The following is a 16,206-nucleotide window of genomic DNA, read 5'->3' on the forward strand; positions in this document are numbered from 1 at the left end:
ACCTGTTTATTCTTCAAGAACTGTGAACTATGTGGTTATGTTTTTATTGCTCACAGACATTCAACAGTGAACTATTGTAGCAGTACGTGGAGGTTCGTCTGAGAACTATTAATGAGGCTTATGGAAAGTTTAAACAATAGTGCACTGCCATTCACATATAACTGTGTATTGCTGGGTGGTTGTGCAAAGTGAAAGTAAACTACCATGAAACGCAAATGTGTACCTGTCAGCTAAATTATTTACAGTAGCCAGTGCCCAAATTACAAACCCCATTTTTCAGCCAGTGTAGCAACGCAGTACGTTGACACTGAGGACAACAAATGAATAAATGAAGCAGGTGGAACCACTACAACCAACAGGAAACACCTGCACTGCAAATCAATACTCACCCTACCAATAAGAGCGAAACTATCAAGGCTCTTAAAAGCTGCAAGAATAACAAGGCACCTGGTGTAGATAGTTTGGTGACGGAAATGCTCAAGGCAGACTATGAAGTAACAGCAGATGTGTTACTGCCCCTGTTCCAAGAAATCTGGAACACAGAAACCATCCCGGAAGATTGGAGGAAGGGAATCCTTATCAAGTTGCCCAAGAAAGGAGACCTGACGAAGTGCAACAACTGGTGTGACATCGCATTTTTGTCTATACCCAGTAAAGTATTTTCAAGGATTGTTTTAAATCGTCCCAGAGTGCCCATGGATTGTAAGCTCAGGAAAGAACTGGCTGGTTTCAGAGAAAGCATACCATGCACAGACCAAATCAACACCTTAAGCATCATTATTGAGCAATCCATGGAATACTGGTCTCCTTCGTCGACTTTGAAAAAGCCTTTGACAAGGTGGAGTGTGAAGCCATCTGGAAAACAATGCAAAGTTATGGAGTATCTCCAAAGATCATCAGTATCGTGAAGATGATGTACAGAGAATATACTTGCCAGGTGAAATATGATGGAAATCTCTCAGAACCATTTACTTTAAATTCTGAAGTAAGGCAGGGTTGTTTGTTTTCACCACTGCTGTTTTTACTGACATTAGATGTCATGAAGGTAAACCGAGAGAAAAGGAGAGATATACATCTGCCTTCTGTCCCACATTTTCATTTTCAAGGATATGAGTGAGAAACTTAAGGAATTGGAAACAGAAGCTCAGAGAGTTGGATTAAAAATAAACATGGCTAAGGCTAAATAACTTAGAATGAACAGTAAGAACAAGAGTGCACTAGCTGTGAAAGAAGAGGAGACTGAGCAAGTGAAGAGCCTTTGTAGTCTGGGAAGTACTGTTTCCAAAAACTGAGGAGCGACAGAAGACGTTGAAAGAAGGATAAAAAAGGCAAAAGGGGCTTTGCCCAGCTGCGACCAGTTTGGACATTTCGTGAAAAACTGTTGAAGGTAAAGCTTACAATCTTTGACTCAAATGTAAAATCTGTTAGCTCTTTTACAGGTGTGAGACGTGGAAGGTGACAGCACAAATTAAAACACGAGTAGGGCTACAAACTTTCAACAATAAATGTTTGAGGACTATACTGAGAGTATGCTGCCCAAATAATATCTCAAACCAACACCCAACAACGGAAAGCCGAGATAACCATGAAAGAAGGGAAATGGAGATGGATTGGACACACTCTGAGAAAAGGCCTGCAATATATTCCAAAGCAGGCTTTAGAATGGAATCCACAAGGAGCAAGGAGGAGAGGCAGACCGAGGTCGACCTGGCGCAGGACTGTTGAAGCTGAGGTGGCAGCCATTGGCCAGTCCTGGAGTAACATCAAGAAGACGGCAACGAACAGGGTCAGATAGAGAGCTCTAATATGTGCCCTATGCTCCATATCGGAGTAAAAGCAATTAAGTCAAGTAAGTCATGGTGTTCGAATATGTGTTGTTCTGCATATCTTGCACTGTAGTTGTCTTTTTGAGGTTATCAGGTATAGTGCCGGTGCCGTATCAGTTATGTTGTGTTTTCTTTGCTGAAGAAGGCTTTGATTGAAAACTATGTGAAACAATCTTTTCGTTGTGCTTGTCTGCAACTCAACTGGTCGTCTTTACAGAGAGCAGCAATCTATCTTTCTCCTAATAATTCTGATATTCCAACCTGAAGTTTCCACTGTTTGAAATTGAAGTTATTGGTAAATATGAAGGAAACAGTAAGCTGCCCAATGTGAACGGTATAGACTACATGAACGACAATAAAAAGATTGTGTAGTCAGATGAGGATGGTAAAAGAGCTTAATGTTTATAACATTTAAATAAATCAACTCCACAGTACACGACGACTCCCTATGGTGAAAGAATTCTTATGGCAATCATTTTGCCATGACTGTATCACATTCACTGAATAGGAAAGGAAGGAACATCAAGCTCTCTGTGTATGACTACATGGTCTAATTTTATTTTACATCAACTTACTACACATGACATGTTAGGATCTGCATGTTTGGGGTTCGGCATGAAGCTAATTTTTGTAGTCTCCACAGTGGACAGGAACTTCTTGAATCAATTACTCTACATAAATTTCCATATGAGCAACACCAGAAAATATTTACATTGTCAAGTTTGAAATTTCCCCGTAAAGTCTGATAAAACGTTTCTATTGTCAGCAAAGAGAATTGTTTCTGATTCTTGAATGCGTGATGGCAGATCATTTTATATAACAAGAAAATGAGTGGACATGATATCGATCCCTTCAGTATTTTTAACAAAAGTCAAGGAAAGAGTGAAAATTTTGAGCTGCAAAAACACAACAATAGAAAATAATTTGAACAAATTAATTTTGCTTTCATCATTTCAGAGCTCACTTATCACTGTGTTGAGCCATTAGACAGCATATGGTTGACACATGTTTTTAATTTCACTGATGGTCATTCTTGAGAAGGTAATGGCCTATACCCATATTAGAATACTGAGTTGTCATATCAATGTGTGAACAACAATTGTTGCCCATGGCATAACCACTGCGATTTGTATTTCTCAAAGTCTTTACTTCTCTGCAAAACTACTTTTGTCTTAAGAAACAAGCAGCAGGAATGAGAACAAATTGATAAGGCTATTATAAACCTACGTAGAGACTCAGCACTGCATATTAACAGAAAACAAGCACAGATTAAGTACAATATCTTAAAGCTGTTTTTACCACAATTATACTGTCTGCTTAGCTAACAACGAACCAACATCACCTGTTTCTGCAAGTAACTAATAATACCTTTGGTATTCTAATCAAAGATCAGTGTATATACGTTCTTAGTTCAGTTCAAAGACAAATTAAGCATGTGGCCCAATGGTACAACACACTGGCATTGTAAAAATCATATTTTTTGGGAATTCATACCAAATTTGTTTTTCAAGTTTCTGCACTTAACTACCCACATGTTGACACTGCAAAAATCATGTTCTTAGGGTAATGCATAGCAAATTTGTTTTTCAAAGTCCCACATGGAACTACCTGGAAATAGCTCAGTCATCCTTCACTGTGTATGACATATCAGCAAATAACTATTCCCAAAAGTGTAAAGTTTTAGTGGCACGAAGAATATTCAGTACACCTAAAAACTGAATTATGTACCAATTTGACAATTCTACAACATTTTCCAAAGCCTGTAGAAATGAATTATACTTTTGTATTGGAAACTTTAAAAACAGTTTCCCCCGGTAACGCCTGTCCAAAGTAGAGATACAAACCATTCAGCTAGATGAATAATTTTCAATGCAAACTGAGCAACTATCAAGTGATGAGCTTGAAAAAGAAACATTTTACTAATGACTTGTCATGCAGAATGATAAAGTAATTCATTTTTTTCTGTCCCGCTGAAGAATCTGGACAGAACATAATTTATGGCAATTTTATTTCTTGAACAGCATACCCAACAGTGTGGGTTAATTTTGAATCAGATAACAGAAAAATACACAATTCCATATACCCATACACCCCACATATCTAAATTTAACCAATACGTTCAATATAATTGCAAAGCCACTTCATGCAATATGCAAAATTGAGAACTAATAACACAACAGTTTCCTGTTGTGTACAAATAAACTTTTTAGTATCCACAAGAAATGGTTGACTGAAATACCTTTCAGCATCAGGTAACAGTATCCATATATAGGTCTTAAACCTACAATATTTGTTCTACACAGTAACTTTTTATAAACTCACATCTTCTGGCATCATTACGTCCACCCCTCATACGTGGAGGCCCGCCACCCCGTATGCGGGAACGGTCCCTTTCCTGAACAGCTCCGCCTTCTCGATCCCATTCCTCTTGTTCTGTGTCCCTATTATTCACAGTTGCTTCTGTCTTTGCAGCACTGGGTTGTCGATTCTTTTTCTTTTTACTTGTAGTTTCCCAACCAGTCTGCAATCAGAAGAAAAATATAAAAACCTTACTTTAAAAAAACCAGACTGAAAACAAAACACTAACGCTTCTGTTACCGCTTACATGTTTTCAAAAATACTTCAGTACATTACAGAGCCTGCACGTTTCAGTAACTGGCTGATCACGATTACAGTTCAACATCCCATCAACAACATCAAATGGACCAGAAACTCAAATTGGGGAATGAAACTGGCTGTGCCCTTCCAAGGAAACTGTTCTGGCCATTGCCTTAAGCATATAGGAAAATCAAGAAATACCTAAATGTGGACTGACAGACAAAGAATCTGAGCTGGCATGACTGAGTAAGAGGCCAATGTCTTATCGTTGTCATCTATCTCTGAATTTCTGTTCACATCATTAACATCAGCTCATCACACTCCTGAGGAACTATTAAAATTAAGTTTGTTCTATGACTCCTTACAATACACCAGTGGCTATTTAGGCCAATTGCATAAAAGGGCAAATCTATTAAATGGAATATTTACTACTACTCTTATTAGCAATAAAATACAAACAAAATTATTAAAAATTATAGCTACATATAGATACCAGTAAATCATCATCCCTGACATTTAATCAATATTTCCACAGTGTGATATCAGGGTGTATACGTAGAGAAGTCCCCCCCCCCCCCATGAACCATGGACCTTGCCGTTGGTGGGGAGGCTTGCGTGCCTCAATGATACAGATAGCCGTACCATAGGTGCAGCCACAACGGAGGGGTATCTGTTGAGAGGCCAGACAAATGTGTGGTTCCTGAAGAGGGGCAGCAGCCTTTGCAGTAGTTGCAGGGGCAACAGTCTGGATGATTGACTGATTTGGCCTTGTAACACTAACCAAAATGGCCTTGCTGTTTTGGTACTGCGAACGGCTGAAAGCAAGGTGAAACTACAGCAGCAATTTTTCCTGAGGACATGCAGCTTTCCTGTATGATTAAATGATGATGGTGTCCTATTGGGTAAAATATTCCGGAGGTAAAATAGTCCCCCATTCAGATCTCCGGGTGGGGACTACTCAAGAGGATGTAGTTATCAGGAGAAAGAAAAGTGGCGTTCTATGGATCGGAGCGTGGAATGTCAGATCCCTTAATCGGGCAGGTAGGTTAGAAAATTTAAAAAGGGAAATGGATACGTTAAAGTTAGATATAATGGGAATTAGTGAAGTTAGGTGGCAGGAGGAACAAGACTTTCGGTCAAGTGAACACAGGGTTATAAATACAAAATCAAATAGCGGTAATGCAGGAGTAGGTTTAATAATGAATAAAAAAATAGCAGTGCGGGTAAGCTACTACAAACAGCATAGTGAATGCATTATTGTGGCCAAATTAGACAAGAAGCCCATGCCTACCACAGTAGTACAAGTAGTACAACTAGCTCTGCAGATGACGAAGAAATTGATGAAATGTATGATGAGATAAAAGAAATTATTCCGGTAGTGAAGGGAGACGAAAATTTAATAGTCATGGGTGACTCGAATTCGAGAGTAGGAAAAGGAAGAGAAGGAAACGTAGTAGGTGAATATGGCTTGCGGCTAAGAAATGAAAGAGGAAGCCGCCTGTTAGAATTTTGCACAGAGCATAACTTAATCATAGCTAACACTTGGTTTAAGAATCATGAAAGAAGGTTGTATACATGGAAGAACCCTGGATTTACTAGCAGGTATCAGATAGATTATATAATGGTAAGACAGAGATTTAGGAACCAGGTTTTAAATTGTAAGACATTTCCAGGGGCAGATGCGGACTCTGTCCACTATCTATTGGTTATGAACTGTAGATTGAAACTGAAGAAACTGCAAAAAGGTGGCAATTTAAGGAGATGGGACCTGGATAAACTGAAAAGAACCAGATGTTGTAAAGAGTTTCAGGGAGAGCGTAAGGGAACAACTGACGGGAATGGGGGAAAGAAATACAGTAGAAGAAGAATGGGTAGCTTTGAGGGATGAAATAGTGAAGGCAGCAGAGGATCAAATAGGTAAAAAGACGAGGGCTAGTAGAAATCCTTGGGTAACAGAAGAAATATTAAATTTAATTGATGAAAGGAGAAAATATAAAAATGCAGTAAATGAAGCAGGCAAAAAGGAATACAAACGTCTCAAAAATGAGATTGACAGGAAGTGCAAAATGGCTAAGCAGGGATGGCTAGAGGACAAATGTAAGGGTGTAGAGGTTTATCTCACTAGGGTAAGATAGATACTGCCTACAGGAAAATTAAAGAGACCTTTGGAGAAAAGAGAGCCACTTGCATGAATATCAAGAGCTTTGATGGAAACCCAGTTCTAAGCAAAGAAGGGAAAGCAGAGAGGTGGAAGGAGTATATAGAGGGTCTATACAAGGGTGATGTACTTGAGGACAATATTATGGAAACAGAAGAGGATATAGATGTAGATGAAGATGAAATGGGAGATATGATACTGCATGTAGAGTTTGACAGAGCACTGAAAGACCTGAGTCGAAACAAGGCCCCCGGAGTAGACAACATTCCATTAGAACTACTGACAGCCTTGGGTGAGCCAGTCGTAACAAAACTCTACCATGTGGTGAGCAAGATGTATGAGACAGGCAAAATACCCAGAGACTTCAAGAAGAATATAATAATCCCAATCCCAAAGAAAGCAGGTGTTGACAGATGTGAAAATTACAGAACTATCAGTTTAATAAGTCACAGCTGCAAAATACTAATGCAAATTTTTTACAGACAAATGGAAAAACTGATAGAAGCTGACCTCGGGGAAGATCAGTTTGGATTCCACAGAAATGTTGAAACACCTGAGGCAATACTGACCTTACTACTTATCTTAGAGGAAAGTCTAAGGAAAGGCAAACCTACGTTTCTAGCATTTGTAGACTTAGAGAAAGCTTTTGACAATGTTGATTGGAATACTCTCTTTCAAATTCTGAAGGTGGCAGGGGTAAAATACAGAGAGCGAAAGACTATTTACAATTTGTACAGAAAGCAGATGGCAGTTACAAGAGTCGAGGGACACGAAAGGGAAGCAGTGGTTGGGAAGGGAGTAAGACAGGGTTGTAGCCTCTCCCCGATGTTATTCAATCTGTATATTGAGCAAGCAATAAAGGAAAGAAAACAAAAGTTTGGAGTAGGTATTAAAATCCATGGAGAAGAAATAAAAACTTTGAGGTTCGCTGATGACATTGTAATTCTGTTAGCGACAGCAATGGACTTGGAAGAGCAGTTGAACGGAATGGACAGTGTCTTGAAAGGAGAATATAAGATGAACATCAACAAAAGCAAAATGAGGATATTGGAATGTAGTCAAATTAAATTGGGTGATGCTGAGGGAATTAAATTAGGAAATGAGACACTTAAAGTAGTAAGGGAGTTTTGCTATTTGGGGAGCAAAATAACTGATGATGGTCGAAATAGAGAGAATATAAAATGTAGACTGGCAATGGCAAGGAAAGCGTTTCTGACGAAGAGAAATTTGTTAACATCGAATATAGATTTAAGTGTCAGGAAGTCATTTCTGAAAGTATTTGTATGGAGTGTAGTCGTGTATGGAAGTGAAATGTGGATGATAAATAGCTTAGACAAGAAGAGAATAGAAGCTTTCGAAATGTGGTGCTACAGAAGAATGCTGAATATTAGATGGGTAGATCACGTAACTAATGAGAAGGTATTGAATAGAATTGGGGAGAAGAGGAGCTTGTAGCACCACTTGACTAGAAGAAGGGATCGGTTGGTAGGACATGTTCTGAGACATCGAGGGATCACCAATTTAGTATTGGAGGGCAGCGTGGAGGGTAAAAATCGTAGAGGGAGACCAAGAGATGAATACACTAAGCAGATTCAGAAGGATGTAGGCTGCAGTAGGTACTGGGAGATGAAGAAGCTTGCACAGGATAGAGTAGCATGGAGAGCTGCATCAAACCAGTCTCAGGACTGAAGACCACAACCACAACAAGAACAACAACAACAATGTGGAGAAAGAAAAAATTCAACAATTTTTTCCCGGGTGTCCTTGTTAAGAACACACTTTCTCCTAGGTGAAAATACATTTTTTCCATGTTCAGTGACCGAAAATTTTCTCTAGGAACCATAAAATTTATCAACCCTCTGAAAGGTTAAGCTTTTTTATACACTGGCGTAGAACTTCCCGGCACTTAAATTTCCAAAGCATTGAAATCGAAATTTCGATGCTCTTTGGTAAGCCAATCATAGCTGATGTCAGGTGATCTCACCAGCCGATGATAGCAGATATTCAGGGCATAGGACACATGACTGTAGTCAACCAATAGCAATCAACATCACAGTTCAGTAGCGCAAACACATAAATACGAAAGTTAATGGTTTAAATTAATACACATACTGTAGCTACAAGATAAGCTAAGCTTTCACACACAATATTGGTCTTTTTTTGCAAGTGTTACACCTTAATATTATCACTCAAATGTGCCAGTAAAACTTGAAATAATACATAATCGTCCGGGCGTTGAAATTCTTCTAAGTGGTTGGCCCTCAGAGAGTTAGGCTTTAAACGAGATCGAATGCTCTGTGATTGAAGACATTCAAAGCACATTCACACACAACTCATCTTGCGTAAAATGAAATTTACTTCGAAAGTAATGCTTTTCAACCACCATTCGCGATATTTTCCTGCGACCTGTTAGAATTCATTTCAGCAGTTGTCAGAGAGTGCCACAAAAAGGCGTAACTGTGCGTGCGCAGCTACGATGATGTAGGAAGCCTACATGTTCGTACCTCTATAGCATTAAAAGACATTATGTTGTACACGAGACAGAACATCAGAGGGTACTCCAAGAGCATCAGAATTTCGTAAACCAGACTAAAATGCATAATCCAGCTGGAAGTGCACATTCGTATGTCCAGATTCACAAATAATTAAGCCCCAACCTGATTTTAAGCTATTCATTGTGGCCCTTGTGCTGAAAATTTTCTTGGAGTACCAGTACTGTATTATCCCTTTTTTTGTTCATTATGGCATAATGCCACAGGTGCCAGGAAATAGAAACGGGCACTTGTAATTCAGCAAACAGTTGACACTAGCCACTACTGTGGAATGAAACACTTCATTTCAAATAAATTGACCGCCTCTGTGAAAAAGATTAATACAAGCGAAATTTTTTTAGCTAGTAGGCTTGCTAGCTCTCGGCCACAGAAATCTTTTGTTTTCATTTGACATGAGAGTTGTAACAATGAGGAAACAGCAAAATCACTAAACAAACTCTGGTCTCGTGGAAACTAACGCCCTTCCCACAGCAGTTCCAACTGCTCTGCGCATGCGCAGATCTGGCAGCTTGGGCTTGCCAGAAGAATTTTTCCAGCTAGTTTCTAGCTGCTTGTTACATCTGACACAGCTAACAGCCGTACTTCTAGTAGCCATAAGAAGGAGCAGGTACTGCTCATATGGGACTCAACTGTGCATGCGCACGAGCCCGCTGGCAACTGCTCAAATGAACCTAATGAAACTGCTGTGACGTCTCAGTCATCCAAAGCAGTTTGTTGTTATGAAGTATTGCATAGTCTTCGTTCTAAAGCCTTTGACACTTTTGGCAGAACACTTGTGTGTGCACTGTTTTTTGTAGTTGGAAATGGTGCATTTCCTTTGCAGCTTAAGTTTATTTTGGTTTTCTTTCCCTCTTTTATATTTTATTGCTGCAGTATTGATTTGTAATAGCATGCTAAAGTAGAATTCTTTGTTAGACTATCAGTCCTTACCAATCAAAACTACAAAAATTTATCCAAAAACTAAAACAATGAAAAATTCCCAGGTTTTGCCCAGTTTTCTCCTGGATCAAAAAATTCCCGAGTTTTTCCCAGATTTCCCAGGGTGTATACACCCTGGATATGAAGTGATATGGCCCACTATATTTTTCCAAAAAAAGAATCATATATATTTGACATGATTTAGGGAAATTACAGAAAACTTGGCAGGCTAGATGGATATTTCAAATGCTATCCTCTCAAATGTGAGTTGGTGTGTTTCACTGTGGTGCCAACTCACTAGGTAAGAGATGAACAGCTATGTCACACCACTGGCACTGGTGTCCCTAAAGAATGCTGAGGTGCACTGAGATAAGCAATATAAATGTTCTGCGAACATAAAAATGAATCAAAAGTAGCTGCTTCTTTTCATATTATGAACCGTTTTACATTGCTTGTAGACTGCCAAAAGTGTGTTGAGAGCATTTGAAGGTTTGTTACATACTAATAAACACAAAAACATAAAAATCATCTCATAATCATAGTAAATATCTGTAAAAATTCAGTTTAGTTAAAGAAACGTAAATGATTTCCAGGTGTTCCAGGTGTTCACAAAATAATGACAAGTATTTTTTCATAATTCTACTTGAGAACCTAGACAGATTTTATGTATATTCTGAAAGTGGTTACTCTCAATGCTTGCTTCTCCTTGCATTAATATTTGCTTTTAATAATTAAATAATGTCATGCTGTCTTACCGGTATGCCTTCCAACAGCATGTTAACTGCTCTATCAGGATCATTATCACAATCGTGAAGGGCAGTGACAACTTCATCCTCACTTTTTCTTGTGGCATCCATTACCTGTAACAAAATTTGAAAATGGCAATCTTTGCTTAAAACGATAACTCACAACTGTGTCATACTAAGACTCACTTAACTAAAGATATACGTATAAAACTATATGTTTCTTACAGCATCATTTCAATTATGTAAAGGTAGTACCAGAAAAACAAAATCGTACTGCCTCACCAATAGAAGTTCAGTGTATGTACCATGAATGCTACAGATCTCTACTAGTCATAATGCAATTATTGTATTTGCATAGTTCATGTCAATGCAAAACAGCAGGCCAATTTTTAGCATTGAAAAATTCAATAAAACAAAATATTAATATTTAGCAGCAAAGTAATGAAACCATTGCTATGTGAGCAGAAGACATTAACTCAAGCATTTTCCTTGTAGAAGAAATTTAGCCAGAAAACAAACATCTCATCAAGCAGAAATACTTAACAAAATACCCACTTGTTTATATTCCTCTATGTTGTTCCCTAATGTCAGAGCTACGTGGGTCACGAGACAAAGGAGTCACATGTTGTGGCGAAACACTGTCCACAGACTGCAGTTTGTGGTGTTTTACACAATGCTAACAAGATAATCTTACAGGCAAGAAGGTATTGTAAATGCACCATTATAACAGAGTATGCAAGTTGTTGAATGGTTACGACACAAAGCATTGAGAAAAGTGAAGATAATTAAGAGACAAATAAGATCTACAAATTCTTAGTATACTGTCACATATAATGCAGCAACATAACCATAATCTGCACTAACAGAAGTAGTCCTAATCACAACAGCCTTCTCCAACATTTCAACTTTGAAATACCTACACAATATTACTGTTTCATAAGTATTAAATGGGTAGATGGTGTAGGGAGGGAGAGTTTCTTTAATACACAAGCTTAAGTTACAATCACACAAAAAATATGAATATGCAAATGACTCATTCCACATCATTACAATTCAATGTGCAAATGATCCATGGAGCATAAAACCAATCGACCTAGCCCACATTCTGACACCAAACTACGACTTTATTATAAACATAGGAATGGTCCACCCCACAATATGAGCACCTGAGTACCTTAAACACACACACACACACACACACACACACACATATATGCATTCGGCAAAGCAATATCATTTCTTTTAAAAATTTCTGTGAAATTCTCTTGACATGTCAGTAACAGGGCAGGCAGGAAATAAAATCTACACTTAATGATATTAATATCCCTGACTAAACAATTATTCACTATCAAATATGGGTTATATGGTTTGATTTTTAAGGCAATGAGAACAGTACCTGTTTTATTTTGTCTTTTAAATCTGGATCTTCTGGCTTTGTTTCAATAATCTGGGCTATACGCATCTGCTCGGCTGTAGGCTGCAAACATGAAGGTCAAAGATTTATTACCTCAACAAAAAATATATAAATACAAGCTTATTTAAAAATAAGAATAAGCAATGCATAATACAGTAACTACTCACTAAAAATCTGAAATTATATAACTGAATACTCCAAACTACTTCCTGACATTAGAAAGGTGCACTCCTCACACAGCAACCCACTGTCAAATTTACTTTTCACAACTGATATTCTTCATGCTTTGGACCTTGGTACTTTAAGCCCAATTTACTGAGGAAACAATCTAAACCTCAAAGTTATGCACTTATACAGTAGGATGCAATCTATTGTAAGCAAAAGTATTTATTCTCAACCTGCTCCTGAACAGAATTACCGGCAATACAATCATAACTACGGGACACTGCAACCCCTAATGTAAAGTTGAGTACATTTGTGAATCTACCAACTATTTTCATCACAATAGTGATACAAGGATACTGCAATTTTATAAACAACTCTGTGTGGAAAAGAATTGTAAAACATTTTCTCATATCTAAGCCTATAATATGCTACTTCCACAGACAATCTTACTGGTTAGGACACACACAGTTATAAAATGTATAGTAATTCAAATTTGCAGCAAAGTAAAATACCTATGTACCAGATTCCTTTATTGGGACAGTGCCAAACAAATATTCATTACAACAGACTAAGAAAACAAAAATATCTTTATCCAGCATTTTGTGTGTAAGCCATTTAAAGACTGAATGTTATGACAAACTGATAACACAGCACCATATAATCTACACTTTAACCAACAGAAAATGAAGTCTTACCTGTGTTTTAGGGTGATGGTCCAGTGACTTTGGTGATTCTGATTTTGTGTCTGTTTTTTGTGATTTGCCTGTTGCAGAACTTTCCTGTTTTGCACCTTTTCCACCACGTGAGGTGGTGCGGTTTACTGTACTCATCTTTACAATGTCTATGTACAATCACTATTTACAAGTTGTTCTGCAACTGAAATGAAGTTATACAAATATATAACTTTCACACAAAGGATTACATATGAAATCACACACACTTCTCAGAATGTCTTCATCTTGTTCTCTGAAACCCACCAAACTACACAAATACTTCACCAAAATGTGTTACAACCTTTGTGCACAATGGCAATCAATAAAGTAGGTTCAAATACATTAATCTGGATAAATTCTGAATTATAGCTTCAGTCTTTAAAATGGAATTTATAGTTTTCAAAAGCTTTTCTAGATGCTCGATCACGCCCAATACTATCGAACAATTATTAATTATGTAACACGCCACAGAGATACACGTTTATCACACTCATATTCGTATAAAGTGGGAATTCTATTGAAATGCACCGCACAGCTGATAAAAATATCACTAAACTGCATCTCTCCACTTGATCGAATACCATGCAATTCTGGAAGTCCAGAAGCTTTTCGCACACACGCGTCGTCCTGGCAATTTTTAATAGCACAATCATAAAATCCAGGGATCATTAGTGCTCACATAACACTTAAAACTAAAACTCCGCGAAACGGATAACCCAACATCTATTACTTACAAGGTGAAATAACAAACTTGCTTTACTCCACAATTCAGAAAACAGACAACTGTCCAGGAAGTATACACAACAAACTGAAAGCAGAAGCGCGCACACACCCTACAAGGCCGCGTTTTCTCAAAAAATTAACAAGTTACTTAAAATAAAAACACAAAGGAAGTCGATCAGATTAGGTTAAGTACTCCGTCGATGACACCATGACAGTGCTCGAGACATTTTCTTTTATAAATAAGTACAACCAATCACTGCGTGGGAAACAACTCTTGGCTCTTTACAACACCAACTTAGTACATAAACAAAAATTTGTGGATAAAAACTATTATTATTGTTAACACGAGTAGCACGTTAAAGACAGCTCTACTGTTGAAGATGTGTTGATTGGTGGAACTTAATTAAAGCTCCCAGAAACGTAATTTTCACAGTAGCTACATTTCACACAAAGAAATTTATTTTCATAAAGCCGGGTTAATTTCAGCCATGTGGGGAGGACGCCATTTCAAAGCCTTGTTAGGCTTACTATTGACAACCTTCCGAAATAGAGAAAAGTTCTTTCGGGAACGGCTCATTTCCGGTGGATTAGTTGTTTGTCGTGACCGACTAACAAATCCCAAGAACGCGTACGTGGCACAAACGACTTACTTTTCGGTCAGTATCACCGTAAACGGAAAAAAATAAGCAATTCTCGTACCTGCAAAATGCGCTCAAAACGCAATCAAGTCACGTGACATACACTTCTCGGAAGACGTACTCCATAGATATGACTAGATATTCAGTAGGGCCTTCGCATTGTCTGGCGCTTTATTTTCTCTGGAACGAAGTTAGCGCTACTAGTGAAGGTAGTGAGAAACATTAAATACGTAGGTAATTTGAAATACTGTTGACGAAGCACATTAGATGTTAATCCACTGAAACGCATTTTGAGTAATTGCTTCGGACAAATAAACCAAATTTAAAGAACACCATTGTCAAATGCTATTTTATTACCCGGTTTCAACGAAATGGCATGAACTATGAAAATTTATCATCGAAGAAACTATTTACATCACAATTAAAAAAAAAAAAAAAAAAACACGTCTGAAAACTCTTGAGAACAGAGACCCATTCGGTTAATTGCCATATTACCTGTAATTTGAAGCGTATGTTTAGCGTGTCTGCAAAGAAGCCGCTATGTTAAATGACACAAACGGCATTTTTTTCTGAAGATAAAATATGAATACTACCTGCCCTGTGTCCAAACTCTTACAATTTCTGAGACTGGAGTGTGTTAAATGACGTTAAGGAGTCTCATTATTTTCAATTAATGTATGACGACTAGCTACAGGGAGCACACCTAATTTCACATGAATAATATTAAGTTACTGCATACTGGTACTCTGTAAGTAATTTATTTGTTTATTCATCCAGGGATCACCTCACAATGATATATAGAATTTGTTATTATGATACAATGAAAATAAACAGTTCAAAATATACCAGAATATATAAATAGGCTTTCATGATGATAGGATAGGTGGTCGGCTGTGGCCTTGATTAAGGCACAATCCTGGCGTTTAACTGAAATAATTTAAGAAAAGCTAAATCAGAATGGCTGGACAGAGTAAACTCCATCCCCACAAATATGAGGCCAGTGTCTTGTAAAAACTGCTCTGCCTCATTTGTTTGGTTCCTATGGACAATGTTCTTTGATTTATTCACAATTTGCTCAGAGTACCTTATACAAAATAGTTTTATCCTTCATTGCTGTATACACCAAGGACTCCCTTTGGTGATTCCTGGACCACAAATGTGTTGTATGCCCCTTCCACTACCTCCAGTCTTTTTGTGAAACTGACAGGTCTATAAAAATGTTAATGTGCCCCATGCACATCTTAATATCCTCCCCTAAGTCCACCTGAAAAACTGAGTGTGTGAATGAATTACATTGTAATCATACACAGAAGTGCCAAAGATACTGGTTTAGGCGTGAATATTCAAATACAGAGAAATGTAAACAGGCAGAATACGGAGCTGCAGTTGGCAACGCCTATATAAGACAACAAGTGTCTGGTGCATTTGTTAGATCGGTTACTCATGCTACAATGGCAAGTTATCAAGATTTAAATGAGTCTGAATGTTGTGTTATAGTCAGCGCACAAGTGATAGGACACAGCAACTCCGAAGTAGTGATGAAGTGGGATTTTCATGTACGACCATTTCAAGATTGTACCGTGAATATCAGGATTCCAGTAAAACATCAAATCTCTGACATCGCTGCAGTCGGGAAAAGATATGGCAAGAACGGGACCAAAGACAACTGCAGAGAATCATTCAATGTGACAGAAGTGCAACCCTTCTGCAAATTGCTACAGATTTCAATGATGGGCCCTCACCAACACCTGTGTC

At 37.9% G+C, this 16,206-nt stretch overlaps 1 protein-coding gene across 1 annotated transcript in view; it reads right to left on the reverse strand.

Annotated features, from left to right (window-relative positions):
* LOC126189023 (protein lingerer) overlaps positions 1-14,602 on the reverse strand; it is a 133,544-nt gene extending 118,942 nt beyond the window's left edge. The window contains 5 exon segments of the mRNA XM_049930846.1: positions 4,149-4,347; positions 10,808-10,912; positions 12,195-12,275; positions 13,073-13,253; positions 14,513-14,602. Coding sequence (XP_049786803.1) covers positions 4,149-4,347; positions 10,808-10,912; positions 12,195-12,275; positions 13,073-13,207 — 520 coding nt within the window. The 5' untranslated portion in view covers positions 13,208-13,253; positions 14,513-14,602.
* Between the last annotated feature and the right edge of the window lie 1,604 nt (positions 14,603-16,206).

The sequence above is a fragment of the Schistocerca cancellata genome, chromosome 5 (genome assembly GCF_023864275.1).
Source record: "Schistocerca cancellata isolate TAMUIC-IGC-003103 chromosome 5, iqSchCanc2.1, whole genome shotgun sequence".
Taxonomy (NCBI): domain Eukaryota; kingdom Metazoa; phylum Arthropoda; class Insecta; order Orthoptera; family Acrididae; genus Schistocerca; species Schistocerca cancellata.